The sequence below is a fragment of the Chelon labrosus genome, assembly GCF_963514085.1.
Source record: "Chelon labrosus genome assembly, chromosome: 8".
Taxonomy (NCBI): Eukaryota; Metazoa; Chordata; class Actinopteri; order Mugiliformes; family Mugilidae; genus Chelon; species Chelon labrosus.
The window spans coordinates 10,545,015-10,565,580 of record NC_140358.1 but is presented as its reverse complement, the minus strand read 5'-3'; the positions used below and the strand labels follow the sequence as shown (position 1 = coordinate 10,565,580).

Genomic DNA, 20,566 nt, shown 5'->3' with positions numbered 1-20,566 from the left:
GGATGTGTCTGAGGTTCTATGGTTGTTGAGTTGGGCGGTGGCAGGTAGGACACCTGTTGAGTTTTGGCACGTTTAGGCTTGATTTATGCTCCACCAGTGCAGCAGCCGCAGCTCTCTCGCACATGGCCAAAACAGGGCAACACTTAAGGAATCGTATCAGGCCCTGCACAGACACCAGAACAAACATCTCCTCTTTGCAGGACCTCACGAACATGTAACCATCAGAGAATCTGTTCAGGAGATGTGTAGTATTTTTTGTTGCACCTAGAAAACAGTACATTTGGTTTAAGCACGAGTAGCTTTTACACTCAAAAACATATTTAAGTTTCATGTTTTGACAATTTGACTCAGGCAAAGTTTTGGCAAAGTGAGAATCACGTGATGCTGAAGTTCATCCCATGTGCACGGCATTCTTCATTTGATAGCTGTAGCGTTTGTACTTAACTGCAATGAAATGCGTAGGAACCTGTTAAAGTGGCAACGCACATGAATGACATATTAAAGGTAGAAGTTTTTAACTGCTTTGTAGTGTCTGCTTCCTTTTGTACATGTAATATAACTGGGGCGTGTATAAACTGATAATGGGTTATCAGCGTTCAGCAAGGAGTGTCGGATTAAATGTGTGAGTGTGGTGCCCTATATGAAGCTGTCATCATGTCTACTCTGGCAGCTCTGAAACAATCTGATAATCCTGGTGTAGTTAATCCCAGAACTGCTGCACACGCAGAATCAACACACAGGAACGCACTCTTTCACACAGCGACCGAAGCACCGCACTCATGCATCCTGCTGCTGGGAGTTATTTTATGAAGCGGAACTGTTTTTAACTGCTATTTACTTGCAAAGGACGTATGGTGATACAGGTATATCCAATGTGTGCTCCTTCTTCCTAAATAAAACTCTAACACAGAATAATTCCAATGAATGTCTGATTTTATTCGGCAGATGGAACTGCTTTTGTTAACTCTTGAAAGATGAGATTCATTTGAGCTTCAAATAATTTTTCTTTCCTCACCATTTATATTATAGGACCACAGAGGAAGGTAGAAATAACATAATAATAATTTATAATAAGATAAAATTTAATAAGCTTATAATCACACATTAAATAAGTCTAAATCATGCCTTATAAAAATAAGACTCCTGCAATTAAGTTAAACAGGAAGCACATGCAGCTCATAATAACCATCTCACGTCACATCTCTTAAGGCAGAAAAAAAAAACTTGTGTGCACACTGTTCACAGGAAATACAGCACAAAAATAAAAACAGAGCCGCTTGGTTACACTTCCTCTAGTGATTTTATTGCGGAAATTATGATGCAATTCATAATTTTAAAATGAGGAAACGTGAATTCCAACTGTGCCACCAGAGGGCAGTATTACACAGTACTTGAATTACACCACACGGAACAACTGAACAGCTGTAGATTATGAAGTTAAAACTTTATTTTCTTTTGAGACGCATAGTATCCACAAGTTCGAAATAACGCAAGGTGAATCTACAATTCTCATTTTGAAGTATAGAACTATCTGTAAGACGATTTACAAATGAAAATGCACAGGACGAGGAGACCCCTCAAGTCTCTCCGTCTAAAATAACACGATCCATTTAAACAAATACACGTTTTGTCATTTTTTATTTTTTATTTTTTTTTAGTGTCTTTGTGTACGTGAGACGACGAGTGGAGGGCGTGTGGGAAAAAGAAAACGCAACATGTGCGTTTTGAGAAATTCCGGTGCGGTTTTGCAATGAAACTAACTGACACAGAGTCAGAGAGGAAGAGACAGAGAGGTGGAGGGAGGGGAAGGGCCGCACAAATGTCAAACTACTTCACTTGACGCAAAATGGATTCCCTCTCTTTGATTCATTACATAGACAGAATTGATAATATTTTTTAATTGGCTGCGTCCCGTGGCGTTCCACGGCCCTCCTGACACAACAATGGACCCCAACATTAAGGAGATAATAGAGGAATTCATGGAAAGTGCGTTGGCGCAATGGGTATGTCATTTATCATTTATCACTGTGAGTTAGAGAAAAGGTCATCATTTCTAGAGGCAGGGAGAGGGGATTGAAACAGAGGGGTGATGGAGAAAAACTGGATAGAGATCCGTCCTGGCCAGAGACCTGTCCTACAGTGAACTATTGTTTCCAGTTTGAATACTTGTGACATCTTTTACAGCAGGGTGCTTTCCACTTCTATTCACACGGATAAATATGAAAGTAGGACTTGGGTAAACAGCTAAAATAGCCTTGATGCTGCCGACTTGCTATTGTGTACAGAAAGGCAAACACCCTACTTCTTCTTTTTTAAGCTTCCCTGCCTGTTAATGGCCAGCAATTTTTTTTCTTTCTTTGCCTTGACACTTCCGTGTCCTTGGGCTGTTTCTGATTTGAAAATAAAACAAACACACAGTGTATTCAAGACAGTGTAGCCTCACTAAAGTTAGCTGAGGATACGTTGCATTTGTTACACACTGAATTTCCAGCTGGGGTTTCCACAAGCAGCCCGGCAGCCGGAGGGTTTCTTTCTTTTTATGGTCAGTGAGCACTGTTTATGGTATAATGCCATATTGTGCTGAACCTTGTCGGGATGTTCTCATTGGTTCCAAAGAGGTGGACAGAGGTCAGGTTCAACAGGATGCCTCATCTGGCAGAGGTTTAGTGTTTGCTCAAGGGCGCTTCAGTAGGTCACTGACATGTGAGCTGAAGGACGTGCGCTGTAAGTGCCGGTTCATCCCGTCGCACAGATTCTGAAGCTGCCTCTGCCTCACCTCATCAGACCCAACTCAAGCTTGTTACTCTGTTTACATATAGTGCACTTTTTAGAAGGTGCAGGTGGGAATATGCCTCATTATATTGCAGTTTGCATTGGCACGAGCCGTCTTAGCAGAGACCTTGGCTGCAGTCCTGCCTTGGCTGCCTGTCACTGTGAAGTGCTTCCCAGTGTGAGAGCACAGATCCCACCTGTTCAGACAGGTGCACCGACTCAAGTGGCTTCCTGTATGAAAATGTTTGCACCTCCGCCTCCCTTCTTGTCTCTCTGTGTCTATTTTCTGCCCCTGTCTCTGTCTTAATTGTCTTTGTCCACCTCAGACTTAAAACTAACACACACACACACACATCTCTCCCTGTGTCCAACAGGTTCAGCTGTTTGAGAATATGTTGGAGACTGAGGATGGTGTCCCACTCTACAGTCAGTACATGGAGGTGAACTCAGTTTCCCAGAGCGCCAGAGATCGCTACCTGAGGTTGACCAATGGGATTTTCCTCAACGAGGTCATGAGGGTCATGTAAGATTGATGAGGATTTTCTTGCTTCATTGCCTTGCAGCCAAACACAGGCTGCAGTAAAAGCGACCACTGCAGAGGGAAAATAAGAGCTAATATTATGGACTTGTGGGAACCTTTTCCAGACAATGTGTAATGTTAGAGGAGCATTTATTTTTAATAAGTATGATTTAAAAAAAAAAAAAAAGAACATTTTGAAATTGTCACTTTTCAAACTGTGTAACCTGGCGGTTAGTTGCAAAAAATTGTGTGTGCCTTTTATTAACATGTTCATACGGTATTAACATAACTGGAGGAGGCGATTTATTCATATCATACTCCATTTCATTGTCTGATCCCACTTATCCTTAGAGGGGTCACAGGAGCCTATCATAGCTGTCAGGGTAATCCATGGGCAGGTCATCTGTCTATCATAGGGCCAACAGGGACAGACAAACAGACATTCACACCTATGGCCAATTAAGAATTACCTTTTAACCTGTCATATATGTCTATGGATTATATGAGGAAGCTAGAGCACCTGGAGAAAACTCACATAGACACAGTGAGAACGTGCACACTCTGCACAGAAAAGGCCCAGTCGGCCTGCATGTATAAATCCAAAGCCTTCTTGCTGTGAGGCAACAGTAGTAACTAGTGTACCCCCATGCTAGACCAAGTCATAAGAACTCAAAGAAGGGACCCACTCACTTGAATGAAAAGTTCTCCCCTGGTGCGTGAGCCAAAATAATTTTTTTTTTAGCTGGAAGATTTGGATTTAGCATTGTGCGGCCCACTGGACATGAATGTCAGTCTTTGTCTTGCTAGCCTTGGCCGTGGGTTTCCACTTAGCCCGTTGACTTCACTTTGGAAACAAAAGCAAAATAAGAAACTTTTCTAGCTTTTGGGGAACATTTAAATTCATAATAATTATAATAATTAGCTAATATTAGCATGCAAAGCTAAGATGATGATCACACACATACTGTGTCTTTTTCACTGTGCCACAGTGCAGGCTCAAACGTGGCCGCAGACTCTTAGTATTGTTCTTTCTATACAAAAAAATGTGATGTACCATTTATCACACTTTCATTCATAACCTCACATTGTTTTGCAGCTGTGCGAAAGGATGGCATGAATGAATGAGCCACGAATTTCCAATAAATCATAAATTGGGGTTCTGCACATGTGCCCTCCTGTTAGTCATTCCTTATCTCATGTTCAAATTTCATGAGGGAAAAAAAAGCTTTTGTCTATTAACTGGCAGGACATGATCTTAGTCAGTATTTGCTGAACAGCTGATTAATTTGGCCTGACCTAAGCCACATTATTTCAACAAATAATTGCATGTGGGTTCTCACTGCCTGCTTCTTGGCCTCATTAAAATTTTATTCACTCTCTGTTTAAATGCACTGTTGCATAAGAATTTCTCATCTGGAGAGGCGCGGTGCTGGGCTGTTTGATCAAGCTGCAGTAAGTGTTGCTTTCTTTCTGTGTTCACCCAGAGACCCAAACCCCAAGGTGGAGCGGCTGTACAACAGCGAGAGAGATGACCACATGCTGAGAGTCCAGAACTTTTCTATTTTAAATCGACACCTCCGAGCTTTCTACCAGGTAAGGGAGGGTCACGGGGGGGAGGAGGTTGAGATTGAGGTGTAAGATCAAACCATCAGGTGGGAAATCAAGGTGAAGTGCTGAGGGTCAATAGAGCATGTTCAGTTTTTCTCACTCGTTCCACATTACCGCTCTCTAACGAATTAAATCCATCAAATGTATAATGACATCTCAGCCCATTTAAGCATGGCAGTTTTTTTGTGTTTCAACTTTTATTTCTTTGTTAAACGGTTTCCTTTTATATGATATTTTATAGCTAAATGATAAATTTAAATGTGACTTATTTAGGTCTTTTAAAATCAGATCTAGTACAGATGATTCATTTCGTGGGAAGATTTAGGTCAATATTAGGAAGACAAAAACACACTCCACACCTGTGTCTCATGGTCTTTTTATCAGTGTGTATCAAGAATAATATTTCACACACAACTAGCCAGATAATGGTTCATTTGTAGCTGTCAGCGTTCAACAACAAGTCAAGAGATGACTTGCAATGTGAATAACGTCACCGGTAGGGGGGAACCCCGAGAAGCTTGTCATCCATCCTTGAAGTCCCCTCAGCTGCAGTGTCTTTTAGTTCATCGTTTGGTTTTATATGGTGCAGCTTTACTGTTCTGCTTCATCCTTGGTGTTCTCGTCTGCCGGTTTCTAGTTACAGTAGGCGGCTGCTTACAGCTCTGGCTCAGTAGGTAGAGCACGTTGTCCACAAACCAGAGTGTTAGTGGTTCAATCCCTGGAATGTGCCGCATGCTGAAGTGTCCTTGAGCAAGATACTGAACCCCCAGTTGCTCCCAGTGCGTGGCGCTTGTGTGAGCGAATGGGTAGATGCATCTGTGACTGTAAAGTGCTTTGAGTACCAATAGGTAGAAAAGTACTATTTAAAAACAAGGCCATTTACCTGCCCAGACTACTTGGTGAACATGGTGAATCCCTTAGCATCTAAACACTGGGGTATTTCTGTGATGTAAACATAATATTGGATCTGATGACATCCATCAGATGACCAGAAGCATGACTGCATGTTTATGATGTCTCTGATCAGCTGAATGCTACACCTTCCTGATTTTGCCGGTGCGCGTATTACATCAAAACTGTTCAAATAGCCACAACATTTTTAATTGTCATTGTTTTGAAACGCTGTGAAAAACCTGATTTTGAACTTGGTTAAATGTTTCCTTTCACATCCTTATTTCCTGGCAGGCTTGATCAATTAACCAAAAAAGGAACTTTTACTCTAAATTACTGTCATTTAGAATTGAATACTTGTTACAGCAGCAAAAACGTTTATATGATTTCTTGAAGAATGCCAGATAAGTGGACTGACATCAACTTTGTGTTCAGCAACTTATAAAGCTGCAGGCAGCAACTGGCTAGCTCTGCTTAGCACCATGAAACACTCTGACTGTCCAAATTTAACAAAATCACTTGTAAGCACATTTAACGTTTAATAATGTTTCTTGTTTGGGGTTTCTTTACTTCAAAATGCAGAACACACAAGCAACTATCTGGTAGACACTTTCCTCCTGCCAGTTGGCTTTAAACGCGTTGGTAGACAGACTGGTGTGTGTTTCCACCTGTTTTCACTCTTTATGCTTCTCAGCCACTAGCCTTCGTCTTGTATTTAGTAAACAAATATGATTCTCAGCAAGAACGTGAACGGGCTACAAATATTTTCCATCTCTAACTATTCCTTTGAATGGTTATTATGGAAGCTCATTTCTTTGACTATTTTGCTTCCCTGTCAAACTGTGGTATTAATATCTCTGCAAGCCACCTGTGACACAGTGAACAAGGCTGCACAATCATTTGGAAATGGTCTGGTTTGAGCTCCATCTGCTGTCTTGAATAGCCTTATCCACTTTCTCTTACAGCTCCTGAAAAAGTTTTCAAAACCACTGGTGTAATGGATTTTTTTTTTGGTGGATGGACTGCTCATTATAAGCCGAAAACTTGTAAAAATGCTGAAATATCCTCCTAAAACATGACTCAGGGCCACACCAAATGTTGAGGGAGAGGGGGTGATGGAGGAGGGCCGGAGAAGCAGTTGTCGAGCTGTAAGATAGCAAAAACAGAGGACAAGGTGAAGCTCTACTATCAGCCTGTACACGTGAATATATTCCCTGAGGATGATGTAGAAAGTTTGAAGCGTGTGCAAGGGGTGACAGAGTGTTTGCACGAAAGAGAAGATGAAAAACAGGAATTTTCCATCTTCATTAGCTGCGTCCCTCCTTATTATCGGGCAAATGGGGTGAGAAAAAGTCGAGGAGCTGAGTTTTTGTTGCTGCCGCTTTGGTTTGAGGCTGAGGAAGGAGAGAGAACTAAAAAGTATCAAACAGCTTAAAGTAACATGCTTTCCAGAATGTGCACTGTATGTGCCTGTGGCATTTGAGGAAATGACACAATCCTTATCCCCAGGGGATGACTCAAAAGCCTCTGTTGTCGGCAAGGAAAGCGTCCCCGAGCGCCAGTCAGGTGGACTGAGCATGCTCCGCTTAGCTTGTCACACAACATAAGAACACGAGCCTACAAGGTTTCACTTCCTAATTTTCAGTGAATCACTAATGTGCCTTGAAAGCTCAGAGCAGCCCAGGACACTGGCAGTAATTGGGAAGCTCATATCAGTCAGCGTTCCACTAGAATTTCACTAGGTGCACTCAGAATAGACTCCACAGTTGCCCGTAGACGTTTAGTTCCACATTGGTCACAGTTTTACTTCTCACTGTTTTTTTGTTAACGCAGTTTTTCCTGTGTATGTGTTTGTGTGAGAGAGCGTGTGTGACACAATGAGAAGAGTGAAGAGTGCAACAGTGTGCAGCCTGGCAAGGCTTAATTTTCTCTGCTGTGACCTCAGTTTCTCTACAGCAGCTGAGCTATTTGTGTAGACGATACAAGCATGAAGGAAGAGCGTGTCGACGGCACAGACTCTTATATACTGTGAAAGCGTGATTTAAAAGCACTGTGTGGCAGCTATTATTGCATTGAGTGCTATATATTGGATTCTTGTCAATTCTTTTGAACTTCGTTCTATTGATTTTTTTACATTATGTTCTCTGCTCTAGTTTACTCGCATCTCTTTTCATCTATTCTTTTCCCCCTTCATCTAAAAGCCTTTAATGCCACTGAATGAGACACTTTCCAACCTTCTATTAATGCTTTTTTAATGTTAATTCCTCCTGACTAGTAATTCATTGACCCGCTGCATTTAAAGATCTCTGTCCTCGGTAAATCGCGACATTTTTAAGGCTACTGAACATCCAATTAATGATGTATCAACTAATCTGGTTTGCATAAATCTTAAAAGCCAAAAATGAATAAATAAATAAATAAATAAATAAAAATAAAAATGTAAGCCTGTGGCTAAAATGAAAATTAGCACCAATCCAAACAACATAATGTAGAACGATGGAATTTGGAAAAGATAATGTTGCAGATGGAGTCTAATTCTCTCCCTGACTGCAGCCAGCAGCTTGATGAAGATGTTTATTTTCAAATTCAGGACTACTGTATATAGCATTAGATTAGATTAGATTCCTTACTCTTTACTGTGGCGTCAGTGGAAAATTTGCACTTTCTTCTAGAAGTTAACTTAACTGTCGTGGAAATCACAGCACCGTGCAGTTTTCATTAATCTCTTTCTTTGGCAGGGTGTACTACTGTATCAAATGATGATGTGCAAAACATCGTGCAGAAGGGATCTGAGCAAATTCAACCCAGTATGTATCTTGGCTGCAGTGGCCAGATGGGAAAATGCTCATGCAAGGACATTAGCATGCCAGCGACAACAAGAAGATTCTATATAATTTCAGTCTGGATAATCTCCTGCAGGAGCCTGTTTGGGATCATGAAACCACGAGTTGCATGATAACCAAGTCAGTGCTGCAGTGGCTAATACCCCGAATGCCCTGGGAGGAGGAGAAATGTAAGGCTGGCTGCACATGCCAGTTGCTGGAGGGAGTCCCTGCCTCTCGGTACATTGCCTTTCTGACTGTACAGTTTATAACTTACAGTAAACAGAGGAGAGAGCTGTGATTGTGACTGGCTTCTGCACTCTGGTGATTTTGCACTGATGGATCGCAGAAGGATGGGAACAGGCTTTCAGAGCAGTTGGGAAAGGAGCTAGCCAGCTCCAGCGTGTGGCTCTTTGACAGAAATATTTTTAATTAACAAAGAACTTGTTGTGGTATATTCTGAGTATAAGACTAAGTAAATAAAGGAGTAAAGTTGCAGGATGATCACCCGCTGGCTCTAGATGGAAATGTAGGTGCTGCAGATCCATGTGACAATTTTTCACTGCCAGGGAAGCCAGATTTCTGGACAGGGAATGTCTGAGGTGTCTGCGGTCCAGCTTGATTCTGCGTTATTTGAGTCAGCCAGGAGATTTGTCCAAGAGCTCAAAGCAGAAATTACAACTCGCTGAAACAAGCTGACCACAGTGTTGGTGGGCCTTCTGCTCGTCCTGAATTGTCCCATTTACTCCGAAATACATAATAAAGACTTTCTGGCTTTCTAGCTGCAAGAAACACCACGAATCAAACCCTTGTTTTTAGAAATGTAATGACTTGGAAACAATTTAGGAAACAATTTGGAAACAAAAATAACTTTTCTGTGATAAACACTAGGTCTCAGGTGAGATCACACATGCTGGATGTTGAAAAAGTTTGCCTTTATCTTACAGTCACAGTGCAGTGAGACAGGAAATAAGGGTAGGGGCGATTTACCACAAGTTAGTCCATCTTCGGCTGGGTGCTTCAAACTCACCATGACACCCGATAAACAAATGTTTTGGAAACACTGTAACAAAGACATTTGTTTGTTTCAGTAGTAGTAGGCTGGTTGCTAGCCATGTGGTCTGGATGTCTGTGACGTCAGTTGTGATCTTTGTGTCTCTGTCTGTATTGTCGTCACATTACCCGTACGCTTTAACCACAAGGCAGCAATAGAAACTCCACAGTGATTTTTTTTGCAGGTTTTGCTGTTCATTCATCTAGTCTTTCTGTATTTGCTGCATGAGAAGAAGAATGAGATTAACTGAAACGTATTAAATTTAATTTGTTCAGAGCTTCTTTGAAATGGTAGAACAAACATGTTTTCTTATCAGGTATCTCTTCTTTGTTTACACTACACATAGCAGCAGGCTGGTGGAAAGTTTTGTTGTTGTGGTTAATCAGGTTCACTGTGGGCAGACGGACAAGACGGGCCTGGTGACCACTTTTTTTTATTTTTTTTATTTTTTTTGCACTTACTTACCTACACTCTATTTTAATCCTTTTTTCAGGAAGACCTGCAGCAGTTGATTCTGATGCCCCTCCCAAATGTTGCCATTCTGGGGCAGGACCCCCTAACAGGTACAAGATAACAGCACGATCCTATCAGTGCCATGTCTCTCAGCCGCGAGAAAGTAATTATACTTTACGTACGGGTCCATATCTCGTCTGTCTGTGAAGCACATTAAGGTGATAATGATAAGGATGATGGCGGTGGTGGGGGGAGGTGGAGATGATGATGATGATGATGATAATGGTGATGATGATGACAGTTATTCCTGTGTCCTCAGAAGCCGCAGTGGAAGAGTTGAGACGGCTGCTGCTGCTCTTGCTGGGATGTGCAGTGCAGGTGATTACGGACGCACATCACCGCCACGCTTTCTGATGGTGGATGATGACACCTGTATTGTTTTACTGAACCTCCATACTCCATTTTGTAAAGCTGCTAAAAGGGTGGTCAGTCTGTTCATACTTTAATTCAGAGCAAAATAATGACTGAGTGGATGAACAATAATCTTTTTTTTTCCAAGTCCACTTAGTCAAACCTTTTATTTCTCCATCATTTCAGTTAATGGCATAACAAGTGTTTAACATTATTCTGAAGGCATAGATACTTTTTTAGGAAATGCAGAAGCTCCTGTACCTGGATTATTGGTGAAACATCCCTCAAACAAGTCCAGCGGCACTTTATTTAAACTTTGTGTTAGATGTTAGAAATCATCCTCAAATTGCTTGTCTTGCATGATCCCATATTATCACAATGAAGCGGCAGGAACTCGTGATCGATTGGCCTTTTGCTTGCAAAATGACTCAAACAATAAGACGCTTATCTACATAGCCCCAGGCCCACTCAATCGATTAATACACTCACCTCAGCTCTAGATCATTAGACTGATATACTTCATTGCATTGATATATTTTGATCTAACACACACACGGTTTCGTCCCCCCGTCTGCAGTGCGAGAAGAAGGAAACGTTCATTCAGCAGATCCAGTCTCTGGACATTGAGACGCAGGCGTCCATCGCCAGCTGTATTCAGCAGGTAAGTGCAGAATTAATCAAATCAAACTTTCCCCAAATTTGAAAGTCCTTCAGTGACTGACCCACAGCAGAAGAGATTTGGTCCACTGGACATCTCTAAGAGGATTTTTGTTCCTAAATATGATTTAGCAAAGTATTTCTTCACTGTCTGGCCTGTTGGCAGAGGGAGTGAAACTATTATACCTTCCACTGGTGCTTCAAGTAAGTGTGAAAATGAGCTACTTGTCATTCTGCTGGCAGCATCTTAAGGACCTCTGAGTGCTCCTTGCTGCCACCGTAGGATGGATCCTCCACCCCTCATGTTCACCTCTCCACCTCCACCTCTTTCGCATCATCATCTCTCCTTCATCTCTTTTCTGTTGTTTTCCTCTCCAATAAAGCCTAAATGCCAAATTGAACTCTTATAAAACTACCCCCATTAATAACTGCTGGCATTACAAAAACAGCATGTTGCTGCATACCAGTGTGTCTGAATTACAGTAACAGTATGTTGCCCACCAACCCATTTTAGTGCCAGGATTCTCAACCTAATAAATCACAGAGGTGAGAGGTCCCCCTCCTGTGTGGATGGATGCTCCCCCTGCTTACCGTTCTTATGCCTTCCACCCAAGGGCATTTCAAACCCTTTAACTTGATCATTCATTTTACATGCACTAGTCAGGCATTTTGGATACATCTTCCAGATAGAAATTCGAGATATACCTGTGGTGTTGTGTGTTTTTTTTATTTTTACCCTCCACTGTTCACAGATGCTTGGCATTCACACAGCGCTCTCGCTGTCTGGATAGTTTGTCTCCCCATCTGACATTCTGTGTCAGCTTTCCCAGTAGCACACATTGATCTCATCGTAGACACCTGAGACACTGTCCTTGCTGCAGGTGACTCAGGACCCACGGATGGTGCTGCCGCTTCAGTGGGCGGAGCTGGCGGAGGCTGAAGATGCAGACTTACAGCTGGTGTTCAGCTGCATGACCAAACAGATCCAAAGCCTACTAGCACAGAGGGACACACATCTGGAGGTATGAATGCACACGCTTAGAGGAACAGTTTGACAGTCTTTGAAAACAGTCTTATTTGATTTAAAGCAGAATGCACTTTAATCTCGGTCTCGCAGAAATAAAGCAGCCACCAGCTGCTGCAATGTTAGTCCAGATATAACAAATATAACAAAATATATAACAAAATCTACCATTACCTTTACAATCATATCTTGGTCAGACACATTAACTTCACTTAGTGACCAGGAGGTTGTAAGATGGCTGGCCCAATACGATAGACCAGCCATTAATCTACAGAAAAATCACAAAGGGTTGTTTTTTTCAGTTAAGATAATAAGTGAGTCTGGTAAAAGTTTTATTTATTTGTTTATATTTAAATTCCTGGGCTGAACCAGGCCAGCTGTCTCCCCCTGTTTCTTTGTGATAAGCTACGCTAACTGGCAGCTGGTGTTAGCTTCACATCAACCTACAGACATAATGATGATGCTGATGGTCGCATCTAAATCTTGAGAATCCAGCTAATAAGCAAATAAATGAAAAATGTAGCTCACTGGAAGAGACATTAAACTCCTCCATCTCTTTACATGCATGTGTCTGTCTGCGTTTGTGCAGACAGACGGAGTTCGACATGTTCGGTTGCGACTGCAGTGCTGTGGAAGTATAGATGTCAGCTTTAACACAGTAGCTACCCTAAAGTGATTGTAGCATCAGTGCTACTGGTTGTATTGCTGATACACTGATGCATAAAAATGTGTTTGGTACAAAAGTTTGTTTTCAAGAAGTACATAAGAGTTGATTCATTAAGTTTTAAGTGCGATTTGCTCGTTTCACTGTTTCAACATATCATTCATTCATTCATTCATTCATTCATTCATTCATCTTCCGTACCCGCTTAATCCTGTTAAGGGTCGCGGGGGTCTGCTGGAGCCTATCCCAGCTGTCTCAACATATCATAAGTTTTTATTTAGTCTCTACAGTAATTCTGGCTTTTAACCAACAGAAGCTGATATTAGCGAGATATAACCTGAGTGGAGTGTCGGACTGTTTAAATTCATTAGTGTACTGTGGAATTTGAGGTTAACTAGCACATGGTGTATGGGTCAAATTCTTTAATGCAGTGGACTCGATATATATTTGCGTGCCTTATTTAACAAAACAGACTACATTGAAAGGATTACAAGATATTGTAAAAGGAGCACTGTCATTTTGTTCTTTAAAATCCCAAAGATCCTAAAACCATCAATAAATGAACCCCAGATTTCACTTCATGTTCCTGTTTGGTGAATTCAAACAAATGCTGCATCCTTAAATCCACCAATATAACACTGTGATCTGTTCTTGGCTTCTGTTGGATTAAAAGCTATTATTATAGGTATTATCCCCATTTGGAAACCTGAGTAATGTTCTAAACCTTTAGCTACGGCCTTAACATGAGACCAGCGCAGCATAAGATATTTAATTTTCATGGAATAAATTGGACTGACTCAAATAATTCCTAATGGAACAAGCGCTCACCTTGCTCTCTGTTATCTAAATGTTGTCACCAGATAAAAAATGAATTTTCTGTTGCAGCAGTGCAGAAAATGTGGCACAAGACACAGGAGGAAAATTACAGAGAAAAGTCATTCTGCATTAATTTTGTGGAACAACAAAGTGACACTGTACCTGCAGTCGGTGTAAAATTAACAAACACAATAACTCAAAACTGCAATGCTTAACCTATTTACCCTCTCAAGTGATAATTCTGCTGCTGTATTTTCAACGCCATCAACCTTTATTGAATTAAACTCTACATCTACTTTGTTGAGTGTGCCCACGGAAAAAAACATATGACACTGAATCACTATATGCTGGGTTTTGTTTTCTCTATAAAACGGCATGAACACAATGCTTTTTAACATTCAGCCTTTTTTACTCTTTACGGGTTTAAAGATGCACAATTCATTCTCTCTCCGCATATTCTTTTTCCTTCACAGCTTTTGTCACTTTCAACATCCATCTCTTATGTTTCTCTTCTCCTTCCTCCCAGAGGATAGCCGAGCTCTGTCGGGACCGGGAAGCCCAGTCTGATTCAACCACGGCGCCCCTGGGTGGCCGTAGCGAGGAGCCGCCCCAAGGTCTGGCACTCCAGCTGGCAGACAGCAAGGCCAAACTCCGGCGTCTTAAACAACAACTGTGAGTGTGTGCATGTGTGTATATATGTGTGCAATGAAGTTGTGATAAAGGTCAGTGTGGAAAATGTTTTTTTGTCACACTTTACAATACGCAAAACTGGGGAGTTAGTCGGCAACGAGTCAGGAACAAAACAAAACGCCATATCAGACGGTGTATTAAATGCAGACTACGACATAAAGGTCACGGATGGCCAATTATAATTTCTGAACATTTGTCTTTTTCCACTTCTAATGTTATAACACTCAATTTATCACAGATACAAATGAAGGTAATAAGACTTAGACGTCGACTTCGATTGACTTTAATCATCCACAAGGGAAGTTGCTTGGTCACAGTAGATCAGTTGCACTACGAGTAAAAAGAAAGATGACATAAAATATAAGTAAAATCTAGTGAATAAATGAATGAATGAGTAATAAACCAGCAAAACAGTGTTTAGAAGAACTGCGTGACTGTGTCTGTGATACTGATGCGTGTACGTCTTTTTAGGGAAGATAAAGGTGATCAGATTTTGGATTACAAGCAGGAGATTGAAACCATGGAGGAGCAGCTCAAGAAGCTTCAGAAAGAGGTACAGACATGATGTCGACGTTGGCACTGAGAGAGAAACCTGCCTGTTTTGTGTTTGTTTTTTCTTGTTTTGGACACACACACACATGGTCTTTTTCGCACATAAAATGTAATTAATTTGGCAACAGCTATGATATATCATAGATCACGGCTAAATATAATAATTGTATATAGTAATTGGTTAACTGAATAATTAGGTTTTTATAGCAATTAGCCTTTAGCTTTAGTAATTAGACTGCACACACGCAGACAGATACAGTTTGGCCAGAAGAACATTGCTGTTAAAAGTATTTTGCAGTTGCACTTTTCAGTTTAGACTCATTATGTCCAAAAGCTACAGATAATAAGAGGTCATCATTCTCCAAGCTGAATCACTTGTATTTTCCTTTGTCAAAGGGCTAAATCTACTTAATACATGCATTTATGGACTGGCATAGCATTAAATGATGTTTCCAAATCACGAACTGTGGAGATTTGTGAACAGTATCTAGTCTAGTGCATGTTTGGGTACCTTCATTTAAATTACCTGTTGTTCCGTTCAGTAACTGAAGATAGATGCATTAAGGTTACCTTGATTTAAACCTTGTCCCCAATTTAACTTACGGTCTGGTAGAGAATAAGCTTCCAAAGTGTTGTTATTTTCTTTCTTGTGAGGCCAATTCGGTATTGTACACAATCACGCAGAAACACACAGACAGACACACACTTCCATCGTCGTGCATCAGACTTTGTCAACATTTGCTTTGCTGCACATCCCGGATCTGTTCTCAACCTTCTTTGACCTCATCCCCACTGGTGTGTGAATGCTTGTGTTTGCGCGTGTGTGTTTCTGTGCCTGCAGAACCGTTCCCTGCAGGGTGAGGTGAGGGGCATGCGTTCACTGCGAGACGAGCTGGACTGTGCCAGAGAGCGGGCCGCGCGGTCCGAGCAGCTCCAGACTGAGCTTCAGAGCTGCAAGCACAGACTGCGCAGCCTGGAGCTCACACGCACTCAGCTGAAGGTAAACACACTCACGGTGCAAATACACAACTTCTAAACATTCATTCACCCCAGAACATACATGTTTTTTTCTATATGTTAGTATGGGAATGCTCCATTCTGCACAACATCCAACTCACACAGATTTCATGCACACAAACTTTTCAAAGGGAGGCCCTCATACATTACAAGAGAAGATGACATCAAAAACATCCCTTTTAAACCTTTCTCTGAGTAGCTATTTTTTTTTAAAAAGAAGTACCACTTAATCTCAAAAGCCATATATTCCCTCTCATGGCCTTTAGCATTTCAATCAAGAGTGAGTGTGAACAACTCGGAAGCTCAAAGCCGTAGAAGGAGATTATATTGTGTGATGTCATTGGGATTTACTGCCCGGAGCTGCTTCATTGACAAAGAGCAGGAGTACTGCTTCAGTTATTGGGACTTTTACACCCAAATGAGATTTATTCTGAAGTAGTATAAGTGTTCAGGGGCAGAAAATGTGCTCATATTCCTGTAAAATGCCTCGCAGTGTCCTCACCGTCACCTTCTCGGTCTTATTTGATTCATTCCGCTGTCGTGCTGCGTCCCTTTGACAGCTCAACATAGCTGGCGGGACGAATTTTTGTTTGCATTTCAAATTAATTACAAATTCACGGTGAACTCTTGTGGTTGTGAGCTCCAGAGGAGCCACTTGTGAATGTACACATGTAAAAGTCAACCCTAAGACACACGGAAAGAGTAATTTTACCCCGATTGGCGTTATTTGCACAGTTTCTGTGATCATAAAGCATAAAACATTAAACTCATCAGGTTATTTGCAGGGATCTGAGAACTTTGGCTAAAAAAAAAATTCTGACGGGGCAAAAACAGTCAGTCAGGGAGTTTAATCACACTCTCTGGGTGTGATTACTTTTGGTTTAACAGCTAAATGGTGGTTTAACCGTTGTCTTGTTTCAAACTGTGTGCTCATTTAGTTTTTCTTACCACCCTGTGCGGTAGCGATATGTTTGCAGATTTCAACAATAGTTTAGGTTACAGCTGGAAATTATCATAAAAACTCAGCATGGTTAAACGTGTATCGATATTGGATATGTTTGTGACATGTGTAAAGCAGCGGCTAATATTTAGTTTAGTTTAAGTGGCAATCACTTGTGACGTATTGGTGTTATAGAGCAAAGGTTTCTTTCTTGGAGAGGAAACATGTCCAGCTTCTCCAGTGAAACATGCCTCAAAATACCAGAATCCAGAAATGCCTGTCATGTCGGGTTAATATTTTGTGAATCACAACCAGTACAGTATATTTCTTCATAGTTTCTTTCATTGTTTTTGTGTTGGGATTATAAAGATGTTTTTTTTTTACACTTTTCTGTTTACCATATCTGCTGTTTATATCAAGCTATTTATAAAGGTCTGATAAGTTAATAAAACCACAACACTTCCTGGCTGTCACTATGGAACAGTTTTCATCAGATGATTCTCAATGTATATTGAGGTATGAGCTCTTATAATGTCACTCTCTACTTATGACAATAGAGGAATTTATGAGGACTTATATGTTCTGATGAATGTGGGACATAACCAGAGCAGTAATCGATGCGGCTGGTCAGAGGAAGTGGCTACAGATCAAAAAAAATCTCACAGAACTGCTCACAGTATAAAGGGAGGCCAACAGAAAATGTTTGCCTTTCCTTTACGTCACCATATAATTTCACGTTTTACACTTTCTGGTGCCCCCTGCAGGAGCAACAGCAGCTGTGTGCAGCTCTGCAAGAGACGAAAAGTCTTCTCGAAGAGCAGCTGGCGGACGCACGGTCGCGCTGCTCCACGCTACGAGAGCTGGAGAGGGACAATCTTCTTCTGCGTCAGAAAATCATGGACGTGGAAGGGGTGGGTGGAGCTGTGATGCTGATTTTTCTGTTTGTATGCGTGTTTGGTTTTCCCGCACAATGAGAAGAATATGCTAAAGTTAAAAGTGTGCTTGTGATTGGTTCAGTGTGTATGTGACATTTTTTTAAAGGTGTGTTTTTTGTGCGTGTATGTCTAGAGTTAAAAATAAAATAAAATCCTAATTTACTTTTACAGCTTTTTGTGTGCGTGTGTGCATAAACAGATTTTGAAAGCTGCCTTTACGGTAATGAATATGTGTGTGTGTGTGTAGGAGCGGGACACCGAGAGGCAGCGAGTTGATGAGCTGCTGGAGATGAACATGAGCCTCGAGGCGGACCTGAAGCACAGCAGCAGTGGGGGCAGTGTTCCCAATCCAGTCGTTACAATTCACCAACGTTTCCTCCAATCCGAACTGGACTCAGACGAGGATCTGAGCAAACTGATTGGTCAGAATACCCGCCTCGCGGCACCTTACCATTTAAGACATTTTAATTAACTGATAAGAGATAATATGTTGAGGTAATTCTAGCCCAGGAGCTATCAATCAACAATAACTGAAACAATCTATACACATATCCATTTCTCCTTTTCTATCCCAACCTATCTTCCTCCCTTCCTCCTTTTCTTCTTACATTATTCTTTATCCCTCCTTCCCTGTGTCTCAGATGAGAAGCCACTGAGTGTGGAAGTTGGCGAGGCTTCGACGCTGAGGCTGCTGGGAGCCGAGCAGGAGAATGCGGAGCTGAGGAGACGACTGGAGGAGCTGCAGGCCCAGCAGGAGGTCAGGGTTCAGAGGTCGAAGGTCGTGACTGATAGGCACTATCGATTACACTTTATATCTCCTCTGTTAAAGGTTAAAGATCAATGTGGCTAGTAAACAGGAGACTTTGGTATATAAATAATGAACCGTGCTTTAGGGATCAGTGATGACAACAATACACTGAGGATCACTTTAAGAACCCATGTCAAGTGCAGGGTAAACTGCATATGGAGTTTCTACATGCATCTGTTTAACTTGGCACGTAAAGCTGCCACCTCTGAATCTGTCTGAGCTGTTATAGATGTTAATGAAACATGAAATGCAGAATACAAATAAATGTTAGACATCTCCTTTCTCTGCAGGCTGATCTTCCAGATGCAAAGGATGAGCTGACTTGTCTGGAGATGGAGCATCAGAACACACTCAGGGAGGTAAGCGGAGAGGACACTGAAGGAGGACAGTCACTGCTGGCCTGAATTTAACTGATATGACTGACCAAGTTTTAGGAGGGATTGGCCTGATTTGAGAGACACAATGTTCAGTCATAGAAAACTCCCAAAGCTGACATCAAAGCATACATTATTAATTACATCACTTTTTGAAATATATAGAAACCCTTCTCAGCCATATACAGTATGCAATTTGTTGATTAAGTTATCATAAACAGAAAATTAGCTGTGTTAATTGACCTTGCAAATTACATGCTCACTTGACGGCGTGTATTAGAATCGAATCACCCACAGTGAAATCACTGAGAATATTCACGAGCTCTGCAACCCCCTCAAATGTTTGTCACCTCTACTAGAAGCGGCAGACAGAAGTGAAAACTAAACTCTTTTCATGAGCACACTGTCCAGCAGCAGCAGACAACAGACAGACAATGAACACAGAAGAAACATCTCGCATGTAAAGAGACAGGTTTTTCAGCTGTGAACTGGCGGAGACCAAAACAGAGCTAGTATCAGAGTAACTTTTTTCACATGACCATGTGACTCTTAATTATCCATGGTTATCTAAACAGGTTATTGTTCACTGACAAGTTCACCATAATGATTCAATGAGGTGATAATATGTCACTGAACAGTTGGTTTTAAAAACACATATAAAAAGAGGGCAACATTGATTGTTATGTTTACCAAATGCACTTGTTAAAATTCACAATGTACTGCTTCTTTATTTCATATCCTTTCATGATTCATAATTTGAATACCTGCAGGGTGTTGGTCTGACAGATCAAAGTAGTAATTAAAACATTATTTTTGGCTCTGGCAACCTGCAATGGGAAATTGTTAGTATTCGCATAAAAAAAATCCAGTGATCGTAAATCTTAAATAATCACTATATTATAATTAAAATAGCCATTAGTTCTATGTTATGCAGTTTGAGAATGATAATAGGAATAAGAATGAAAATAACACATAACAACCTTACTGTTTGAAATACTAGTTAATACTACACCTTCCACTTTGAGTATGCTAGAGTAGACTATATCTACAGCAGCCCCATCAGCTATATTAAATCTGTGATAATGAACTTGTAAAATGGATATAGAGTCATTTTTAGTGAGATATTTGATAGCAATGGTGCAGCTGTTCAAATGTACAATTGCTTTAGAAATGATATATATTTTTACGGTATATTCAATATATACTCTGCATTGTACAGTTTAATTTATGAAAGCGGCTGCTTCACTTTTTTTTGGCCACCCGTCTGAACAGCTCTGTGGATATTTGTGTGGATCTTTATATTCCTGTTATCACCAAACAAAAATCCTTCAAATAAGTCTCTAACTCTTCCCTTCAGCATCTATCCGTCTTTCATTTTTTTCTTATGTCATTTTTACTTCTTTTTACTTTCTACTTGTATTGATCCTGGATTTATTTTGGGAAAGAACTAGGGATGGTTTCAGTTTTCATACTCAGACACATCTGTTCATCTTCACTGTGTCGAAGCACAAAAAACAGAAACAAAGAACAAAATGCGACAGATTCAAAATGCTTTCAA

General features: G+C 41.0%; 1 protein-coding gene across 1 annotated transcript in view; it reads left to right on the top strand.

Moving 5' to 3' along the window:
- The first annotated feature begins 1,766 nt into the window (after positions 1 to 1,766).
- The window catches only part of ccdc88b (coiled-coil domain containing 88B), a 45,629-nt gene continuing 26,829 nt past the window's right edge, over positions 1,767 to 20,566 (top strand). Inside the window, exons 1-14 of the mRNA XM_084550396.1 lie at positions 1,767 to 2,003; positions 3,147 to 3,295; positions 4,777 to 4,885; positions 10,161 to 10,230; positions 10,440 to 10,498; positions 11,109 to 11,192; positions 12,070 to 12,210; positions 14,219 to 14,364; positions 14,854 to 14,935; positions 15,776 to 15,934; positions 17,656 to 17,802; positions 18,074 to 18,248; positions 18,468 to 18,583; positions 18,925 to 18,993. Of these exons, the coding sequence (XP_084406522.1) occupies positions 1,944 to 2,003; positions 3,147 to 3,295; positions 4,777 to 4,885; positions 10,161 to 10,230; positions 10,440 to 10,498; positions 11,109 to 11,192; positions 12,070 to 12,210; positions 14,219 to 14,364; positions 14,854 to 14,935; positions 15,776 to 15,934; positions 17,656 to 17,802; positions 18,074 to 18,248; positions 18,468 to 18,583; positions 18,925 to 18,993 (1,566 nt within the window). The 5' untranslated portion in view covers positions 1,767 to 1,943. The remainder of the gene's footprint in view (positions 2,004 to 3,146; positions 3,296 to 4,776; positions 4,886 to 10,160; positions 10,231 to 10,439; positions 10,499 to 11,108; positions 11,193 to 12,069; positions 12,211 to 14,218; positions 14,365 to 14,853; positions 14,936 to 15,775; positions 15,935 to 17,655; positions 17,803 to 18,073; positions 18,249 to 18,467; positions 18,584 to 18,924; positions 18,994 to 20,566) is intronic.